Source organism: Cottoperca gobio, chromosome 23 (assembly GCF_900634415.1).
Source record: "Cottoperca gobio chromosome 23, fCotGob3.1, whole genome shotgun sequence".
In the NCBI taxonomy this organism is placed as follows: Eukaryota; Metazoa; Chordata; class Actinopteri; order Perciformes; family Bovichtidae; genus Cottoperca; species Cottoperca gobio.
Genome location: NC_041377.1, coordinates 8527501 through 8545376, shown reverse-complemented (window position 1 = coordinate 8545376; position 17876 = coordinate 8527501). Strand labels below are relative to the sequence as shown.

The following is a 17876-nucleotide window of genomic DNA, read 5'->3' as shown; positions in this document are numbered from 1 at the left end:
TAAAAGCTGAACTGTAATAGTGTCACCAGAGATCCTTGTGATATAAATCATTCAGAGATGAAGAATGATGAAGATGATTCAACATTTCGTCACACTTTGAGTTTCAACTTGTTCTGGAAAAATTACAATAAGACAACTTTCTGAAAAACATTATTTATCATGTTCGTATAAAAACAGTTTCTTGAGGTTTATTTAATGAGTTTAGTTCCGGTGGACGTGCCGGCCCTGCAGCGCTCTGCTGCCCCTGGTGGCTCCGGAGAAGAACTACATCATGTTGGAATATAAAGACGAGACAAAAAACTCTTTATGTATATAAACTGTACATCTCCTGCAACACGTGGACAGAAGAGTTTGAACTCTCGTGTTAAAGCTGTGTGTGTGTGTGCAGGCAGAGCTCGTTAGCTCGAATGGAATCAGCTGTGATCAGTTTAATCAGGTGAAGACACAGGTGTAAATAATGTCATTAATAACGGCTGGAATCCTTTTATACAGCAACTCAAAGTGTCTGCTGTTATCTGCATTAGAGGCCATTTGTTCTTCACATTTATTAAATTACAAATGACTGTTGACTTAATATTTCATTTATATGTCTGCGTGTTGTTTTGGATTTTATAAAAAAAAAAAGTCACCAGAAAGTATCTGAATAAAATACTGAGAGGCTTTGAGAGGAGACTAATAAAGTATCTGTCCATTACAGCAGAAACATTTAAACATGAAATACATCCAGAGTGCAAATTACAAAAACACTGAGCGGCCTGCACACATGTGAAGACGGCGTTAAAACATTCGGTGTAAAAACTGCAGCGTTTATAAAATATCTTCACTTTGTCAGTTTGTGACCTGCGTGACCCGTCAATAGAAAGAATACATTTACAACTTTAAGGTACAAAGTATTCTTCTGGAAGTGGCCTGAGTTGTATTTCAACAACATGAAGTAGTTTAGATAAATATGAATCCAACATGTCCACAGATGAGAAGCCTCCGACAGCACGAAGCATCAGCAGCTACAGTTTCAGACATTCAGACATTATTCTTTAGTTCTTAATAATATTATTCTTTCAGTGATTGTTGAATTGTCATTTAGGAGTTAAATAAAAGTGGCATTAAGGTCAAAGGTCACAGTCTCTAGACTTAAAGATGAACCCTGCAGAGCGTCAGTGGTCGGATCCCTCTTGATGTCCCGGCTGTGAGGGACCCTCCTCCCCCCGTCCTCCCACAGTCCTCCCCTCGTCCTCCCACAGTCCTCCCCTTGTTCTCCCCCCGTCCTCCCACAGTCCTCCCCCCGTCCTCCCACAGTCCTCCCCAGAGCACCGAAATGTGCCAAAAGCATCCCAGGAAGCTTCTCACAGCAGCAGCGGTGTGTGTTCCCCCGCTGGCTCATTCCTCTTGGTGAGTTGCCGCGCTCTGGCCAGGAGGCGGTTGGGCAGCGGGGGGGCGTGGTGGCTCGGGTCCAGCACGTTGGTCTTGCGACGCTCGCGTTCCTGCAGCCACATGAGGTACGGGCTGGGCGGGAAGAACGGGCGGGAGCGCTCGCGGTACAGCTGCAGGACGACGCCACAGACGCCGAGCACCACCCACACTGTGATCATGACGTAGTCTGAGGGAGGAGAAGACGGAGTCGAGTTACAGAAAACAAACATTTGAGCGTGACGGCGACTGACATGAGTCGAGTCTCACCGATGGCCTGGAAGGGCACGTCAGTGAAGACGCCGCTGAAGTTGTTGTTGAGGAAGCGTTTGAGGATGTTCAGGCTGATGTAGGACAGGCTGGTGTAGACGTAGGCGTTCACGGCCAGAACGACGGCGTACCCCCCAACGACGCCGCACGTGATGATGTTACCCTGACAACCAAAACATCAGGAGGTCAAGTCACACGAGAGACATTCTTCTTTTATTGTTCTTTCAATTTAGTTCTTTGTTGTGGGAAAATAATTCAAAATCAGGTTAAACTTTTTTATCGTTTTAATTTCTCAAAACATAGAAATAAAGACGTGATGATGACTGAGACGCACTGCAGGAACACTTCCTGTAGTGCGTCTCAGTCATCACGTACATCCACCAGGTGGCGTCAGAGCAGAGTGTTGGACTTTACATCTTACCTCTCTGGGCCAACGCACGAAGAAGAGCGGGACGAGGATCATCATGCAGCAGAACGTCACCCAGAACACTGCGTCAGAGCGCCGGAACACATCCAGGTCACCTGCACACACACACACACACAACACACACACCACACACACACACACACACACACACAAAGGTTAAAGGTGCAGTCTGAAGCAGAATATTTGTTAGGAAATGATTACATTTGTCCTTTTGGACAAACACAGATAAGGGGACTGTGTGTGTGTGTGTGTGTGTGTGTGTGTGTGTGTGTGTGTGTGTGTGTGTGTATGTGTGTGTATGTGTGTGAGACTAGGTGACCACAAAGAGCTTTGGTTTGGCAGCGACTTTCTAGACTAAACTTGAAGCGCTCGGAGCAACACTCTGTGGACACTCAGTTATTAATAGTGATTATTTGAACGTCAACGTTATGAATGAAACTTTGAACAGTTGGCCGCAACACAACACAACACAACACAACACACAACACAACACAACACACTGCCGGGGGACAGACAGCACGTCCTACCCAGAGGAGTGAAGAGGACGGTGGAGGCGATGAGGAAGCCCAGCATCAGTCCCACCACCACGATGCAGGCCATGACTGAACCGAAGCGCCACCAGCTCATCACCAGGAGGACGCCGCCCACCACGCCGACCACCGCTGACACGGCCAGACAGACTGCAGAGAGAGGGGGGGGTGGAGGGTTAGGTCACCTTCTCACAGCGGGCTTCAAACACACAGAACGACTTGAAAGTGATCGAACAAAACTCACTGTCATAGTCGAGTCCTGTAGTCCGCGTGACCAGCACGAAGAGGAAGAACATAGCGAAGCTGAAGCCCATACAGAACAACTCTGCAGGAGCACAGTGTGAGAAGAGAGCAGACGTTCAGATGATGTGAGGGAGGCGACTCAGCTGCAGGTCAGACAATATCAACCTGCTGGTGACCTGGTTCTGCTCTCCCCTGCAGCAGTCTGGGACGAGTCAGAGAGTGTGTGTGTGTGTGTGTGTGTGTGTGTGGGGGGGGGGGGTTAGTTTAGTTTCAGTCATTTTTCAGTCCCTATGAGGAAGTTTAAGACTTTCAAACATGACCTCTGACCCCACTGATCTATGATGTTGGCCCTACAGTGAACTGTGTTCTCACTTTCTCAGGATTATGAAACCTTCTCTTACAGATTCCTCATGTTTTGGTACATGAAGAAGAAACTACACAAACAAAGTCGAGCTAAGATCACGAGAACACAGTAAGTTCCGTAAAGCGATGTCCGAGTGCTCACCGCATTTAAAGAATCGATGTCCAAAGAAGCAGACGAACAGGCCGGCCAGGCCCGCTATGCTGAAGAGCAGCTTCGTAGAGATCTTTCCTGCAAAATAAATAATGTCTTTAATCATTTAATGTGTTTATTACACAGCTTTGTTGTATATATGTGTGTATATATATATACACACATATATATATGTATATATATTTGTTGCTTTTTGTACGTTGTTGACTGGCTAACATCCAGACAGACTGGAGACTGAGTTCAGAGTTGTATTCTGTTATTTAGACCATGACTCAAAAACACTGTAAATAAAGTTGCTGGATGCAGTTCACCCGCTCACCGAGGGTCTGACAGCCGTCCAGCGTGGAGACGAAGCTGCAGGCGTAGGTGTGGACGGGGACGTAGGAGGCCGACGTGTTGAGCAGCGGGTCTCTGGCGATGACGGAGTAGATGACGCCCTGCCCGGGTAGCGAGTTAAACACCGCCAGGCTCAGGTCGGAGGACAGCAACGTCATGACCTGCAGGGAGACGCTTATTATTACTATTCAGCAGACAAATGTGCAGCGCTGATCATGTTCTCGGAGCCCCACCCGTCTGCCGTTCTCCCTCAGGCCCTGGATGTCGGCCACAGCCTGGACGCCACTGAACAGGCTGCGCTCTGATAGGTCGTTCTCCGGCAGGAAGTACTGGTAGACATCATACTGCAGCCGCCAGCGCGTGTTCACTTCTGAGGACTCGTCACAGGCCGGAGGAGCTGCTCCTCTGATGGAGAGCAAGAACAGACTCAGTGAGAACTAAAGCTTCTCTGGTATGAAGGGGAACTTCAGCAGATGCAGATTTGAGCTGTGCAGATTGGAAGATCCATCTCGGGAGTATAACCCATGAGTCCCGAGGTAAGGAGAGACCACCTTCTGGATGAGAGACTCCAGACGAAGGTAGTCTAGATTCATGGACTCCCTGCATCTCACACTCACACTCACACACACACTCACACACACACACACACACACACACACACACACACACACACACAGTGCACAAAATAATAAATAATGTATCGACTGATGAGACGACCCTCTGTCCTCAGACCCTCGGTCCTCAGACTCTCCGTCCCCCTCTGTCCTCAGACGCTCTGTCCTCAGACGCTCTGTCCCCCTCTGTCCTCAGACCCTCTGTCCTCAGACTCTCTGTCCACAGACCCTCTGTCCTCAGACCCTCTGTCCCCCTCTGTCCTCTGTCCCCCTCTGTCCACAGACCCTCTGTCCTCAGACCCTCTGTTCTCAGACCCTCTGTCCCCCTGTCCTCAGATGCTCTGTCCCCCTCTGTCCTCAGATCCTCTGTCCCCCTCTGTCCTCAGACCCCTGTCCTCAGACCCTCTGTCCCCCTCTGTCCTCAGACCCTCTGTTCTCAGACACTCTGTCCTCAGACCCTCTGTTCTCAGACCCTCTGTTCTCAGACACTCTGTCCTCAGACCCTCTGTCCCCCTCTGTCCTCAGACCCTCTGTCCTCAGACATTTTTAATGTCAATTAGTCTTTTATTCCTGGCTGAGGTTGTTACACCCGTCAGACGCGTCAAAGAAGTTGTAACTGAAGTGAGAAGCAGCCGAAGAAAACAAAGAGAAGAATTTGTCCAAACAAACAACATTTAATTTGTCACATTTTAAGCACAGTTGTATAACAGAAACTGTGATAAAGAACTTTAGAGCCTTCAGAGACACTGACAGAGTTTTATAAAGTGTCTGTGCTGCAGCTCACGACACAACAGGAAGTGATTCAACAAGTCTGTGACTCCTGATTATCTGCTGAGACGACTCTGTGACTCAGACATTCTTTAGAGAGTGAAGCGGAGGAGGGGGGCTGTGTGTGTGTGTGTGTGTGTGTGTGTGTGTGTGTGTGTGTGTGTGTGTGTGTGTGTGTGTGTGTGTGTGTGTGTGTGTGTGTGTGTGTGTGTGTGAGTGTGTGTGTGTGTGTGCTGCGGTTGCTCCTCAGGTCTCGCAGGCTGAACAGGAAGTGAGTCGAGTGCGTTACCTGTCGTAGCCTAAGTTTGCTGCAGCGAAGCGTATCTGGGTCTCGTACAGGTTGTAGTGGAGATACACGTTTGGGTTGACGTCCAGGTCGAACTCTGTGTTACAAGCTCCAGGCAGCGGATCTGAAAGACAGCAGCTGCATCAGTGAACCATGTGTCGGGCATGTGAGGCAACACTGCAGGGTGTGTGCACGCTGCCTGTCAGGAGCTTGTTCGGGTGTCAACACATGAGGACTCCAGTCATTCATGAACACTTCTGCCACTTCCCTGTTTCAGGGTTCCTACAGTTTGAGACACTTTAAGTCTTTAAGACTTTAGTTAAAGCCACGCAGAATGAAATTTAAGACCAATTTCAATAACAAGAAAAGCAGTTTGAAAAACTATCTGCATAAAAAAATGTTTTCATCATTCAGTCATTTATTCATCCTGCACTAGACTGTCATAATGTTTGTTAGAGCATTTTTAATGTATCTTTCTCTTATTTTACTTTTCTATTCTATATTCAAGTTCTTGACTTTATTTCCTCTTCTCATGTTTATTATATGCACCAAGGCAAAGTGTTGCATTGACATTTTTGCGTTTTCGTTAATGACTTCAATGTTTTTGAAGACTTTAAAAGGATCCTGCAGAAGAGCCGGACGAACGCAAGCTTATGTTTGAGAAGTACCGGTGCTGGCGTACGGCAAGATGACCCCGGTGCCCGCCACAATGCCTCCCTCCGGAGAGGACAGGAACAAGGAGAGGGACACTTGTCCCGGCTGCAGAGCCGACAGGAGCCCCGAGTCCACCGCTGTCAGAGAGAGACCCAGGCCCGGCATCTGAAACAAACAACAAACATCATGTCAGCGGAAAAACAAACAGCGTGACCAAAATAAACACTAAGAAAACAAGACGAAGAGTCTGAGCCATGTTCACCATGTTCTCCATGTTCTCCATGTTCACCATGTTCACCATGTTCTCCATGTTCACCATGTTCTCCATGTTCTCCATGTTCTCCATGTTCTCCATGTTCATCATGTTCTCCATGTTCACCATGTTCTCCATGTGCTCCATGTTCTCCATGTGCTCCATGTTCTCCATGTTCTCCATGTTCACTATGTTCTCCATGTTCACCATGTTTTCCATGTTCACCATATATATATATATATATATATATATATATATATATTATATAAATATAAATATAAAAATAATAATATAATAAATATATATTTATATAATATAAGATATAATATATATATTTATATAATATAATATATATATATTATATATATTAATATAATATATATAATATATATATAGATAATAGAAGATAGACGAAGATATATAATTATAGTAGGAATATCATAGATAATAGATAGAATAAGAATCGAGCATATGGAATAGATATATTAATAGGAATGAGATATATAGATAAATAGATATATAGATATTCCTTCAAAATATACTGATAATATCTAGGATATATAGAGATATATTAATATATTAATATATAGTATATATCTTAATCTATATATAATATATTAATATATATATATATATATATATATATATATATATATATATATATATATTACACACACACCACAGGACTATGGTTGCGCTCATGATGCGTCTCGTGACTGTGGATCTCATCACGCTGATAAACTAATGCAATGAAAGTGGATCATTACTTCTCCGGCCGAGCACAGAAGAAGTTCAAACAAGTCCAAAGGTTCACAGATAACTTTGATGACGTTCAACATTATTGTCAACAAGCCCCACTGAACGCATCTCCTGACAGGAAGGTGTGTGAGTGTGTGTGTCTGCTTGTTGTTTTCTATCCCTCAGTAACGAATGAAGAAATGAGTTTATATATCTCGGTTGTTTAGCAGAAGAAGAAATGGACAGTAACAACCACACTGATGATGAAACATCAAAGCTAACAGGATGTTGTGATTTTACCACCGCAGTGTGATAACAAGAGGGAAGGAAATGAGTAAGTAGGTGTGTAGTGTGCGTGTGCACCATCAGTACACACCGTATCTGTCTGAAAACACACTTCCTCTCTTTCCCGCTAAATTTCCTTTTGCAGGTTTGGTTGTTTTGGTTGTTTTGGTGCTTGTGATCACACGAGACTTTTCCTTCAGCTGAGAAACGAATGGATTTGTTTCCATCACCAGTTTGTGGATCGAGCCGCCCTGAGACTTCTGGGAGTGAGGCCAGAAGCTGGCTGGTCTGCCACTCATGACCAGTGGACCGTTCATCAGCTGACTGCTCACAAAGCCTCATTCATTACCCAGAGGTAGAACTAACTCCCGGCTCATACAGTGTGAGCAGCATTCCTTTCATGCCACACTTCAGCTTCACAAAAGTCATTCATTGGATTTGCTGATTCAACAGAAACGTAAACATCTTAAACTCTTAACATTCTGAGCGTTGCTCCTGCAGACGGACTTCAGAAGACGTTTCAGGGTCGTGTGAAGCTCTGTGAAGCGTCTGTACCATGAAGAACATAATGTTATATATGAATGCTAAGCTAGTGATGAAGGGGCTATTTAGAAACAGTGAGCTGCACAGTCACGTCCGCCTCTAACATCCATCAGCCTCAGAACTAATATTTCACTACAAATATTATATTATACCAAATTATTACATTACAGGTCATTTAGCAGACGCTCTTATCCAGAGCGACTTACAGTGAACTAACTACAGGGACAGTCTCCCTGGAGCAGCTCAGGGTTAAGTACCTTGCTCAGGGGTACAATGGTGGCAGCCCTGGTATTGAACTCACAACCATCTGGTGTTCTGTTTGGAAGCCGTACCACTAGACCACCACTACGAGAGCCAGCGGCTCGTTAGCACTGCTTATGTCTTTACTTTATATTCTTAAATATGGAGATTTTCTGCTTTTCTCTGTTTTCTTCTTAAAGTGAATAACTTTGGGTTTTGGACGGAAGTCTTGAGATCGTCTGACATTTTATAGAACAAACGATTGTTCGATTAATTGAGAAAAATCAGCAGATTATTCGATACGTGTTAATGTCATTACTGGGGAGAGATGTGTCTGTCAGCACGTCCTCACCCGGGTGTAGGACAGCGTGGCATTGCGGTGCTGCGTGTGGAACTGCACGGTGACGAAGGCGACCTCCGGGGGGATCCTGGACACCACCACCTGCACCGTCTCGTTCTCAGAGATGCTCACGTTCTGGAAAGTTCCCGGCAGGAAAATGACTCGATCTGCAGCAGAGCGAAGATCACATGATGTTATTTTATTAGATTGATGTGCTGCATATGAAGCTCAGTGTCCCCGTGTCCCCAGAGCTTCATAACGTGTGCCGACAATCAATTACTTTAAATGATTCCAGTAGCAGAAAGCCTTGTGACCATGATGGAGCTTTTTAAGGCAACATAATAAATATTTAATGGTATAAAATCGTTAATAATCCGTTTAAATTCTCTGTCACAGCATTGATCAGCCAGAACATCAAGTTAAGTTAAAGACATTTAGTTTGTTTTCCTGTTTCAGTCGATCTACGTTTTATATCCCGTATTTGATCTTTAATCTGACAACCTTTGAACTTATGAAGCGTATCTGATGGGGAGCAGACATCAGGGCTGTTTCTCCTGATCAAATAAAACTGATAAATAATCAACTGTGGACGTATTAACTCTTTAGTGACCACTGAGAAGAGGACACTGGATTTACTGTTCAACGATCCACAGAATCTATGGCAACAAGTTTCACACTAACAATAACAAGATTATTACTTTTATTATTATATTAATATTAAAGCAACTTAAGCAGAAAGATATTTTCCCACACTCTCCTCTTCAGTTTCTCTCCTCGGGTCATCGAGTGTTTGCTCACAGCAGCTCCTCATGTTGTCTTTATTTCCACAGTAAGGTTTTTCTTTAGCTTCAAACATCGAAGGTTCCCACAGAATCTTCAGCGTTTGTGAATTTAAGGGCAAGAAAATCAGGAACTTGAGAGTTTTTGAAAACACACACATTGAGTGTTTAAACTTATATATTTAGTTCAAGAACAGAAAACTTGAATTCTTCTGATATTTATTTTCAACCTTGATCCGTGTCTTAAACTGCACAGTCGGCTCCTTGAATGTGAGGGAATTGAGCCTGGAAAGTCCTTCAATTGTGTTTCAGAAGATGTGGGGATTAAAGCTTTGAATAACATGTCTGTTTATCCAGCGCTTTCTTAGATCTTTACATCTACAGGGTTACAATTGTGCGAGTATTCATTGATAGCAGCTTCGTTGAATCAAATTCAGAAGTAGTGCTCCAATTCAGTTTCACGTTGAGTTTTTTTGTACCACAACCTCCCAAAACAGAGGAAGAAGAAAAAAAAATCCCAGATATCATGTGCACAACAATTACAGAGATGTAAACGTTGACAAAGAAAACCTGAGCTCTCGAGGTCTCAGTAAACATTTATAAAAAGAAAACCTAAGACATCAAATCTGCCCTGGTGCAAAGTTAAAATACAGGGAAATTGTTATATAAAATAAATATTCTCTGGAAGCAGAGTTTAGTGCCTGCATGTTATTTGAGAAACTTAAATACTCTACACTTGGTTTCACTACCTAAGTTGTAAAATGTGGCTTAGATTTGTACTTTTAGCAGAATCCCTCTCTTATAAGGTGAATGTGCTACTGTTGTTACACTGTAAGACATGTCAGCAGCTCAGTGACTAGATAATAATTAAACACTAACATCCCAACAGGAATATCATAGGACTATTAACATTGATGAGCCCATCTCCTCATACTGATGTAGAAACACGTTTTCTCATACGACTGAGTTAAATTCACTATTTGAAGCTTAGTGAACAGACTTTAATTGCTAGCTTAAGTTAGCTAAAGCTACACAACAACAAGTTCAGCAGTCACACTTCAGGGTCCACAGTGATTTACAGTATCTATGACTCAACGTGCATGTGAATATATATTTATATATACTATACTTGTGAGTAGATTAGGAAAGATAAATACGTTTTCTAGAAGTGAAAGTACATGAAATGTCTGTAACTCACTTTCTATTTGAGCTTGAACTTCACAGAGCAGCAGCAGCAGCGGACACCACGTCCAACGAGACATTTCCTCTGCTTCAGAAACAGTTTCTAGCTGCTGCTAAGTGGAATCATCGGTAACACCGGAGCCTCCTGTGTTTGGGAAGAAGTCCCTGCAAACACAGGAGCGACATGCCTGCCTGAGAGAGAGACAGACTGTGAGCGAGACAGAGGTTTACCGCTCATCTCCCTCTGCTGCTCGGACGGCTCTACGAAACTCCCGCGAGAACTCCGCCTGCTCTCGCGATACTTCCCATCCCTCTCATCTAAACGATGAGTAACTAATAACAGTAATAACTAATCTAACTTCTCACTCTGTCAATCATTTCATAAAATGAGCATATTGTGTCCACAATAATTTGTAAAAGTACACTCCAACACTTACTTTCGAGACGCACACATTTATGGGATGTTTTGTCTTTCAAGGTAACATGAAAAGAAATGGACAAGTTTCTGTTTTGAAAGCACAGATCCTTTCTTAGCGAGGTGATACACTATGTTGCTCTTCTGTGTGTAGTTGTTGTGATGTCAGCTCTGCTCAGGTGGGGAAGAAGTACTCAGAACCTTTAGTAAAAGTAGAAATACTCTGTTACAAGTAAAGGTCCTGCATTAAAATTCTTAATTAAGAGTAAAAACATTTTCATCAAATTAACTTAAAGTACCGAAAGTAAAAGTATTATGCAGAATAATGTAGATTATTGTTATAATTATTGATGCATTAATGTGTTCATCACTTTGATGTTGCAGCTGGTGAAGGAGGAGCTCGTTTTAACTGTTACATACTGACGGCAGCTTAAGTTATAAAGTAGCAATAAGTGGAAATACTTAAGTAGAGTTCAAGTACCTCAAAGTACTGAAGTACAGCACTTGAGTAAATGTGCTGAGTTACTTTCCACCACTGCATCTCAGGTGCACACACTTGATAAGTTGTGGATTATAGTGATAACTTCTGCTCTCAGACAAAGTTAAGTTACGCTAACAAGCACTATTTTATTGGCACACAATTAATTTAAAAGCAGTAAAAAGGCTACTGCTCTTGATTGGTTACATTTACAGACAGTGTTGCAGCATTGCTTTACTCTTCTGCAGCAGAAGAGGTAGTTGGATGTTGCAGCAGATCCTGTGGGTTGAATAAAGTTTCTGTTTCTGCTTTTAAGCTGCTGATAACAATATGAAGATGGAAAGTGAGAAGTTGAGCAGCCGCACAGGCCACCAAACATAGGGATTACATATTACAATCAGTATCAACCCAGCAGAGACAGTTTCATGTTCACAGATTTATTTCAAGCCCTTCTTTTACCCATTCACACATTAAAATCTTCCAGACTCCACAGACTCATGCACGCTGGCAAAGTTAGCAAACATAACAAAAGTACCAACAAAAAAGAGAAAGATGTTCACACTGCATGACGGGCTCTGCAGCATCACACTGACTGCTGCAGGAGAAGGGAAGGGTCTGGAAAGATGAAGTGGTACGTATGTGGCAATAGACTGTACACAGTAGTGGCAGCAGGGGGGGGGGGGGGGGGGGAGGTGGGGTCACCGCGGGCCCTCTAACTCTTTCTTAAGCTGACGTCAGCACTGGTCAGCAGCGGCGACAGTGACGTGTTCTCTGACGCGTCGTCTCTCTTCAGAATCAGGAAAGCCTCGCGACTGATGCCCAGCAGCTCTCGGAGTCCACTGTTCTCCAGCTGACAGAAACACACAACATTCAGATACTAATACTATAATAATACTATACTATAATACTAATACTATACTATAATATAATACTATACTATAATACTTATACTATAATACTATAATACTAATCCCACTACAATTACTACCGGTCTTTTTCCTTCAGACCCAGACAATGACAATATCATGTAACCTTAATCCCCCGACTATTTTCTATTAAATATTTCTTAATGAAGGAATCTGCCATGGCGGGAGGTCACCTGCATGTTGACCTTCCACAACACTTACCTGTATTCAGCAGCTGTGGATTTAGTTCCCTGTTTGTCCCCACCTACACCACCAGCTTTACACATATTTTAAATTAATGTTCTAAGTGACAGCTCACTGTGGGTTATACATGACACAAGTGTGTGTGAGGTTGTGTGTGTGTGTGTGTGTGTGTGTGTGTGTGTGTGTGTGTGTAAATGCCTTAACACATGGGTGCAGGCACTATGTGGTTACATAATCGTCTCAGTCACAGTCTGCGTTCATCACAGGCTTTTTAAACCGAGCTTCAGAAACTCAAAAGCACTTTTTAATAAGAGCAAGTGAAACATTCGGATGATATTCTGAGTCTTTAACTCACAGCTCTAACTTGTAGACTGAGTTTCTAAAATGTGCAGCAATTTGTTTTGCACTAATGAAACATATCTGACACATCTCGTGTCGGGTTTAATTGAATGTTAAGCATCAGGATCCACAGGCTGATGTTTCTAATGAACATCTAGAATCAGAGGCTTCTGTGATGTTACACTTCTCACTACTTTGTGTATTCTTAGTTCACGTTGTTACGGTCACTATCACAGGGGACAGAATGTTTAGGATTTGAGTCCCGACCCTCCACCATCGGTTTATGTGGAACAGGGAAGACGTTTCCTCTTACCTCGAGCTGCTTAATCCTCTCCTCATCTTCACATATTCGTCCCTCGTCCACCTCTATCGCCTTCCTCATCACAGAGGCCATCTCATTGATCTTGTCTATGTGTGCCTGCATTTCCTGCAAAGATGAAAACAAATGTATAAATTCTCCTCTCGTGAGGACTGAAGTGCTGCCATCACCGGGGCATGTGCAATACTTTCTACATGAACCTTTACTACACTGTATTTTGCAAGTTTTTTTTTTCAGTTTCAGACACAGAGGAGCCAGTGGGCCTCACCGTGGTGTGCTGCTCCTTCAGCTGGGTCACGATGGCCGGGTCGTCCCTCTTGCTGGCCATGAGGAGCCTGAACATCTGCTCCCTGTATTTGGTCATGATGAGCTCTAACGCAGACTGGTGTTCCTCTAACGACGTCCGGAGCTCTGTAGGAACAGTGAACACGGGTTTGTTGTAGGTGACAACACTGCAGAACACCTCTACAGCAACATCTGTCAGCTTCATATTACAGGTCATGTATTTCATGAGCACTCCAAAAAGTGCAGGATGGGTTAAATAAAAGACATACTTTGTTTGTCAGGTCTTCCTCACAGTGACAAATTAACTGCCTACCTTTGTTTTCCTGCTGGAGATCTCTGATCTGACGGTTTTCCTGTTGGATTCCCAGCACCAGACTGGAGCGGGGACGGTGTCGGGCTACTTGGTTCAGTGAGTCAATCTCCTCCTGGTACTGCCAACAAGAAAACAACTCCCATTAAACAAATGCAGGACTTCAGTTTAAAATGAGCAAAACAATGCTGAGCCAGAATCATTTAACAAATTCTATGTTTCAGGCTTTTCAAATCAAACCTTTACTTTAAAAGTGAACTGTGTCGCTGCTTTACACTTCAGTAGGTCAATGGTAACTTCCACTATAAGAACATTCATATTTAATTGGCACCAACAAACTGCGACAGCGTACCTGTTGCATGGACTCCACTCGCTTGTTGAGCGAAGTCGTCTGTTCGATTAACATCTCGGCAGCGTTGTCGTGGTTACGAAGCCTCTCCACTAATGATTTGGCATCAGCCAGGACGTTCTCTAACGTACAGTTCATACCTGAGGAAACATAAAGTCATCATTACTCTGGAGCTTTCAAATACTGCTATGTTCTGGTTTTGACAGAGAAGAGTGGATTCCTTATTTTAATGTTGCCATTCAGAGATGTGAGATATTTCAGTGTGATGAATACGAGACCACAGATTAATCCATTTAATGCTTTATAAGCAGTGTCATGAAAAGGAGCTACGTAATACAAAATGTTTAATGTATTTGTTAGAAAGTAATCAAATGTAATAAGTAACATTACTTTATTGAGGTTATTAAAATGGTTACATTACTTATTATATGTATAAACAGGGTAACTTGTATTCTGAAACACATTACATGTCAAAAGTAAACTGCTTATAAGTGATCAATAACATCTTGCTAATGTTCTCAATCAATGCATCATGTGAAGGAAACATTAACCTGAATATGACTTACTAAACCCTCACTATTCCCATTTACAAGTCTGTACTCTGCATTTTAGTCCGGCTTTCATCTCTAGAAATACATTGGGCCAGATAAATCACAGAAAGAATCATCAAGGTGTTTTTTACATCCCTTATTAACCTCAAGAGAAGATTCATACGAACAGAAACTGAAGCTATTCATGGGTAAATCTTTAGATTGTGAGAAGATGTCCACTTAGAGACACTACAGTTAATTAAACTAACAGTAATTGTTCGGGACGATGTCCAGAATAAAGTACAAACCTAGGACTTATCAGAGAACTAACCAAAAACACCCTTTATTTAGCTGTTAGCTCGTTGCTAAACCTAGCCTCCTCCTCGCAACATCTTGGATGACAGCTGCTGTGTCGGCCAATTAGCTGGAGTTAACATAACCTTATTGTACGATATACATTTAGTTAATGGTAGTATGACATATGTATCTTAGCTGTAGTAAACAGTCTGGTTCAGTTAACTGGCTCAGAGTAACATGTTACATATTACCAGCAGCACAAACATAAGTCTAACTTATAGGTGACTTACTAAACACACTTAAGCTGTCATGTAAATCCACTCAGGGTTCATGTCACAAACATGTTGTTCTTATTGGTCGACTGACATTTAAATAGCTCCTTATAAACGGTAGGAAATTAATAAAAGAAGAAGCTCTCGTACCTGGAGAACTCAAAGTGCAAGACATTGAAGTTTAGCTAGTCCGGTACTTCCTGTTGATGTTAAGTAGCTAACATTAGCTACAGGCGAACACGAGTGCCCATCCAGGAGCAACATTAACGTTAGAGGCTCAGATGCAGCGCTAATACTTTTTAAAATACGGGGAGATGTCAGCAGACACCAACTTCATTTAAACACTTTACTTGTTTGCTGTGAAGTCAGTCTTGAGATGATTTAAATGGCTACAGCTAGCCTGAACGATAGCATGCTAACCAAAGCTTCCAAAGTACCGTCCAAATCCCGCGAGATTGTTTTATATATTGGGACATTCTCGCGATATCTTGGACAAAACAGAAAATATGGCGGACAGGCTAACGCAACTCCAAGACGCTGTCAATTCGGTAAGACACATTATGGAGTTTTTAAACGACAATTAACGTAAAATAACTATTTTTGGACTGGTTCCATCATCTGAATGTGGTAACTAGTCCGTCTAGTGGCCCTGTTGTTTTCAGTAACTTGTAACATCGCGACACTGTAGCTGCTACCACGCCTGCTCAAGTTAGTGTTCACGTTCAGTGTGTGTGTGTGTGTGTGTGTCTCCAGCTTGCAGATCAGTTTTGTAATGCCATCGGAGTCCTGCAGCAGTGTGCGCCTCCTGCCTCCTTCAGTAACATCCAGACTGCTATCAACAGAGACCAGCCAGCAAACCCCACAGAAGGTGATTTCATTGTTTGTGTCACTTGTCTTTGTTATTTACTTTTGTCTTCTCAATTACTATATCCAGCTTCTCCAATATTTACATTAGGAGGGATGTGTCAGATGTGACTAATATATAATATACTTCTGCTCAGCCACTGGCATCTATAACCACTGAACATGCTCTTCTCCCCATATATATATATATATATATATATTGCTCACTTAATATTATCTTCTCTGTCTGCTAATGATGTGCAGGCAGGGGTGAAGTTATGCACCTGCCTCCTATTAAATACAGAGTAAATGTTGGCTGTGGCAGGTAAAACAAAGTCCGCTCACCTGCCACCATGGTTTTCATTATTAAGAAACATTTATTTTTTTAAAAGCAGTACCTTAATTACAAATATTAGAACTGGTTAGAAATTGCCCAAAGTGGCAGGTGAGGAAATAACTTAATTTCTGCGTACCGGAAAGAGAAACATTATTTGTTCGACATTGGGATTCCATTTATTTTGTTTCTCTACCCAGAATATGCCCAGCTGTTTGCAGCCCTGATCGCCAGAACAGCCAAAGATGTGGACGTACTCATCGACTCTCTGCCCAGTGAGGAGTCCACTGCAGCTCTGCAGGTCTGCACATTCACTAATACAGATTCCATCATAAACACATAGAACCTAGTTAGTATTTCTTGCTTTCCGTCAGCAGAGGGAGCCGGGTGAACGCTTGTACAGCTGCTTTCTGCACCGCTAGTAAAACAAACGATTATATTCCAGGTTTTCAATAATTGTATAAACTATAGTTAAAGGTTTGATCATCGAAGAAAAGACTCAGATGTGTAGATTCTGAAAATGTAGCGCCATCAAGGTGAATAGTTCTAAAAATCAGAAGAATATATTTCAGGGTCAGTGAGTTTTGATGATCCTCTCAGTTAATTTCTTATTTTCTGCTCAATAGAAATAAAGAGGAAAAGTAGCTTTTTCTTTGTTGATCCGCTTCCTGAAAATAGAAGGAAATATTAGATCAAACTATCCTGGAGTGTAAGAGATAATGCAGTGATCTGAGGAAACTGATATATATCTGGAAGGACTTTTATAAATAGTATTCAGCTCACTATGACTTCTTATGCATTTTTTTTTTTCAACAACTGAAATCCACAGCCTCCAAAAAGTGAAATTTTAAGTATCAGTAAACGTATATCTTTCGTCTTCAGTTCATTTCTAGTTCACGTCACTCAAAAGTGAAAACAATGTGACATTTAATAGCTGAGGCAACATTTTCCAACACAAACATCTTTCAACATAACATTTGTTTGAGCTTTGTAATCATAACGACGTGTGTGTATAATTATAATATAATATATATATATATTTATAATTATAGTATACATTTATATTTATAATTATAGTATTTATAATTATAGTGTGTGTGTATGTGTATGTATATATATATATATATATATATATATATATATATATATATATATATATATATATATATATATATATATATATATATATATATATATATATATATATATATATATATATATATATTTATAATAATAGTATAAGTATATATTGATATGTGTGTGTGTGTGTGTGTGTGTCATTTGATCCTGCCTCCGGTCTGTACTGACTCTGCCCTCTCGTCAGGCGGCCAGTCTGCGGCAGCTGGAGGAGGAGAACCATGACGCAGCCGCTCGTCTGGAGGAGGTGGTCTACCGCGGAGATATGCTGCTGGAGAAGATCCAGAGCGCCCTGGCTGACATTGCCCAGTCTCAGCTCCGCACCCGTAACGGAGCGCCTCACCAGCCCTCTCCGGCCGAGTCCTGACGGGGAACAGACTGCAGTTCTGGACAATTTTCAATCTGTTCCCTTATTTGGACTCTTTGTGTTTACCCTCAGCTGCAGGGTTC

The 17876-nt window shown here is 42.3% G+C and overlaps 3 protein-coding genes across 7 annotated transcripts in view; 1 reads left to right on the top strand and 2 right to left on the bottom strand.

The window, feature by feature from the left end:
• Window positions 1–1272: 1272 nt before the first annotated feature.
• On the bottom strand, window positions 1273–10659 carry tm7sf3 (transmembrane 7 superfamily member 3). Of its 3 annotated transcripts, XM_029462031.1 has the most exons (12): window positions 10426–10646; window positions 8461–8615; window positions 6064–6214; window positions 5399–5519; window positions 3961–4132; window positions 3711–3888; window positions 3383–3469; window positions 2879–2959; window positions 2632–2784; window positions 2099–2199; window positions 1678–1840; window positions 1273–1597 (listed from the first exon to the last, which is right to left on the bottom strand). In XM_029462031.1, the coding sequence occupies exons 1-12, from the start codon at window positions 10487–10489 to the stop codon at window positions 1344–1346; spliced, it is 1680 nt and encodes a 559-aa protein (XP_029317891.1). In that variant the 5' UTR covers window positions 10490–10646; the 3' UTR covers window positions 1273–1343. The 3 variants fall into 3 exon arrangements, with proteins under 3 accessions (XP_029317891.1, XP_029317893.1, XP_029317892.1); XM_029462033.1 differs by lacking the exon at window positions 8461–8615 and having other exon boundaries at window positions 10426–10659; XM_029462032.1 differs by lacking the exon at window positions 10426–10646 and having other exon boundaries at window positions 8428–8555.
• Window positions 10660–11723: 1064 nt separating this feature from the next.
• Window positions 11724–15563, bottom strand: fgfr1op2 (FGFR1 oncogene partner 2). Of its 3 annotated transcripts, none has more exons than XM_029462036.1 (6): window positions 15463–15563; window positions 14017–14153; window positions 13668–13785; window positions 13338–13480; window positions 13064–13177; window positions 11724–12152 (listed from the first exon to the last, which is right to left on the bottom strand). In XM_029462036.1, exons 2-6 carry the CDS (start codon window positions 14149–14151, stop codon window positions 12015–12017), a joined length of 648 nt encoding a protein of 215 aa, XP_029317896.1. In that variant the 5' UTR covers window positions 14152–14153; window positions 15463–15563; the 3' UTR covers window positions 11724–12014. The 3 variants fall into 3 exon arrangements, with proteins under 3 accessions (XP_029317896.1, XP_029317894.1, XP_029317895.1); XM_029462034.1 differs by lacking the exon at window positions 15463–15563 and adding an exon at window positions 15263–15395; XM_029462035.1 differs by lacking the exon at window positions 15463–15563 and adding an exon at window positions 15131–15260.
• med21 (mediator complex subunit 21) overlaps window positions 15520–17876 on the top strand; it is a 2798-nt gene continuing 441 nt past the window's right edge. The window contains exons 1-4 of the mRNA XM_029462037.1: window positions 15520–15660; window positions 15866–15980; window positions 16490–16590; window positions 17614–17876. The exon at window positions 17614–17876 is cut by the window's right edge and continues 441 nt beyond it. Of these exons, the coding sequence (XP_029317897.1) occupies window positions 15619–15660; window positions 15866–15980; window positions 16490–16590; window positions 17614–17793 (438 nt within the window). The 5' untranslated portion in view covers window positions 15520–15618 and the 3' untranslated portion in view covers window positions 17794–17876. The remainder of the gene's footprint in view (window positions 15661–15865; window positions 15981–16489; window positions 16591–17613) is intronic.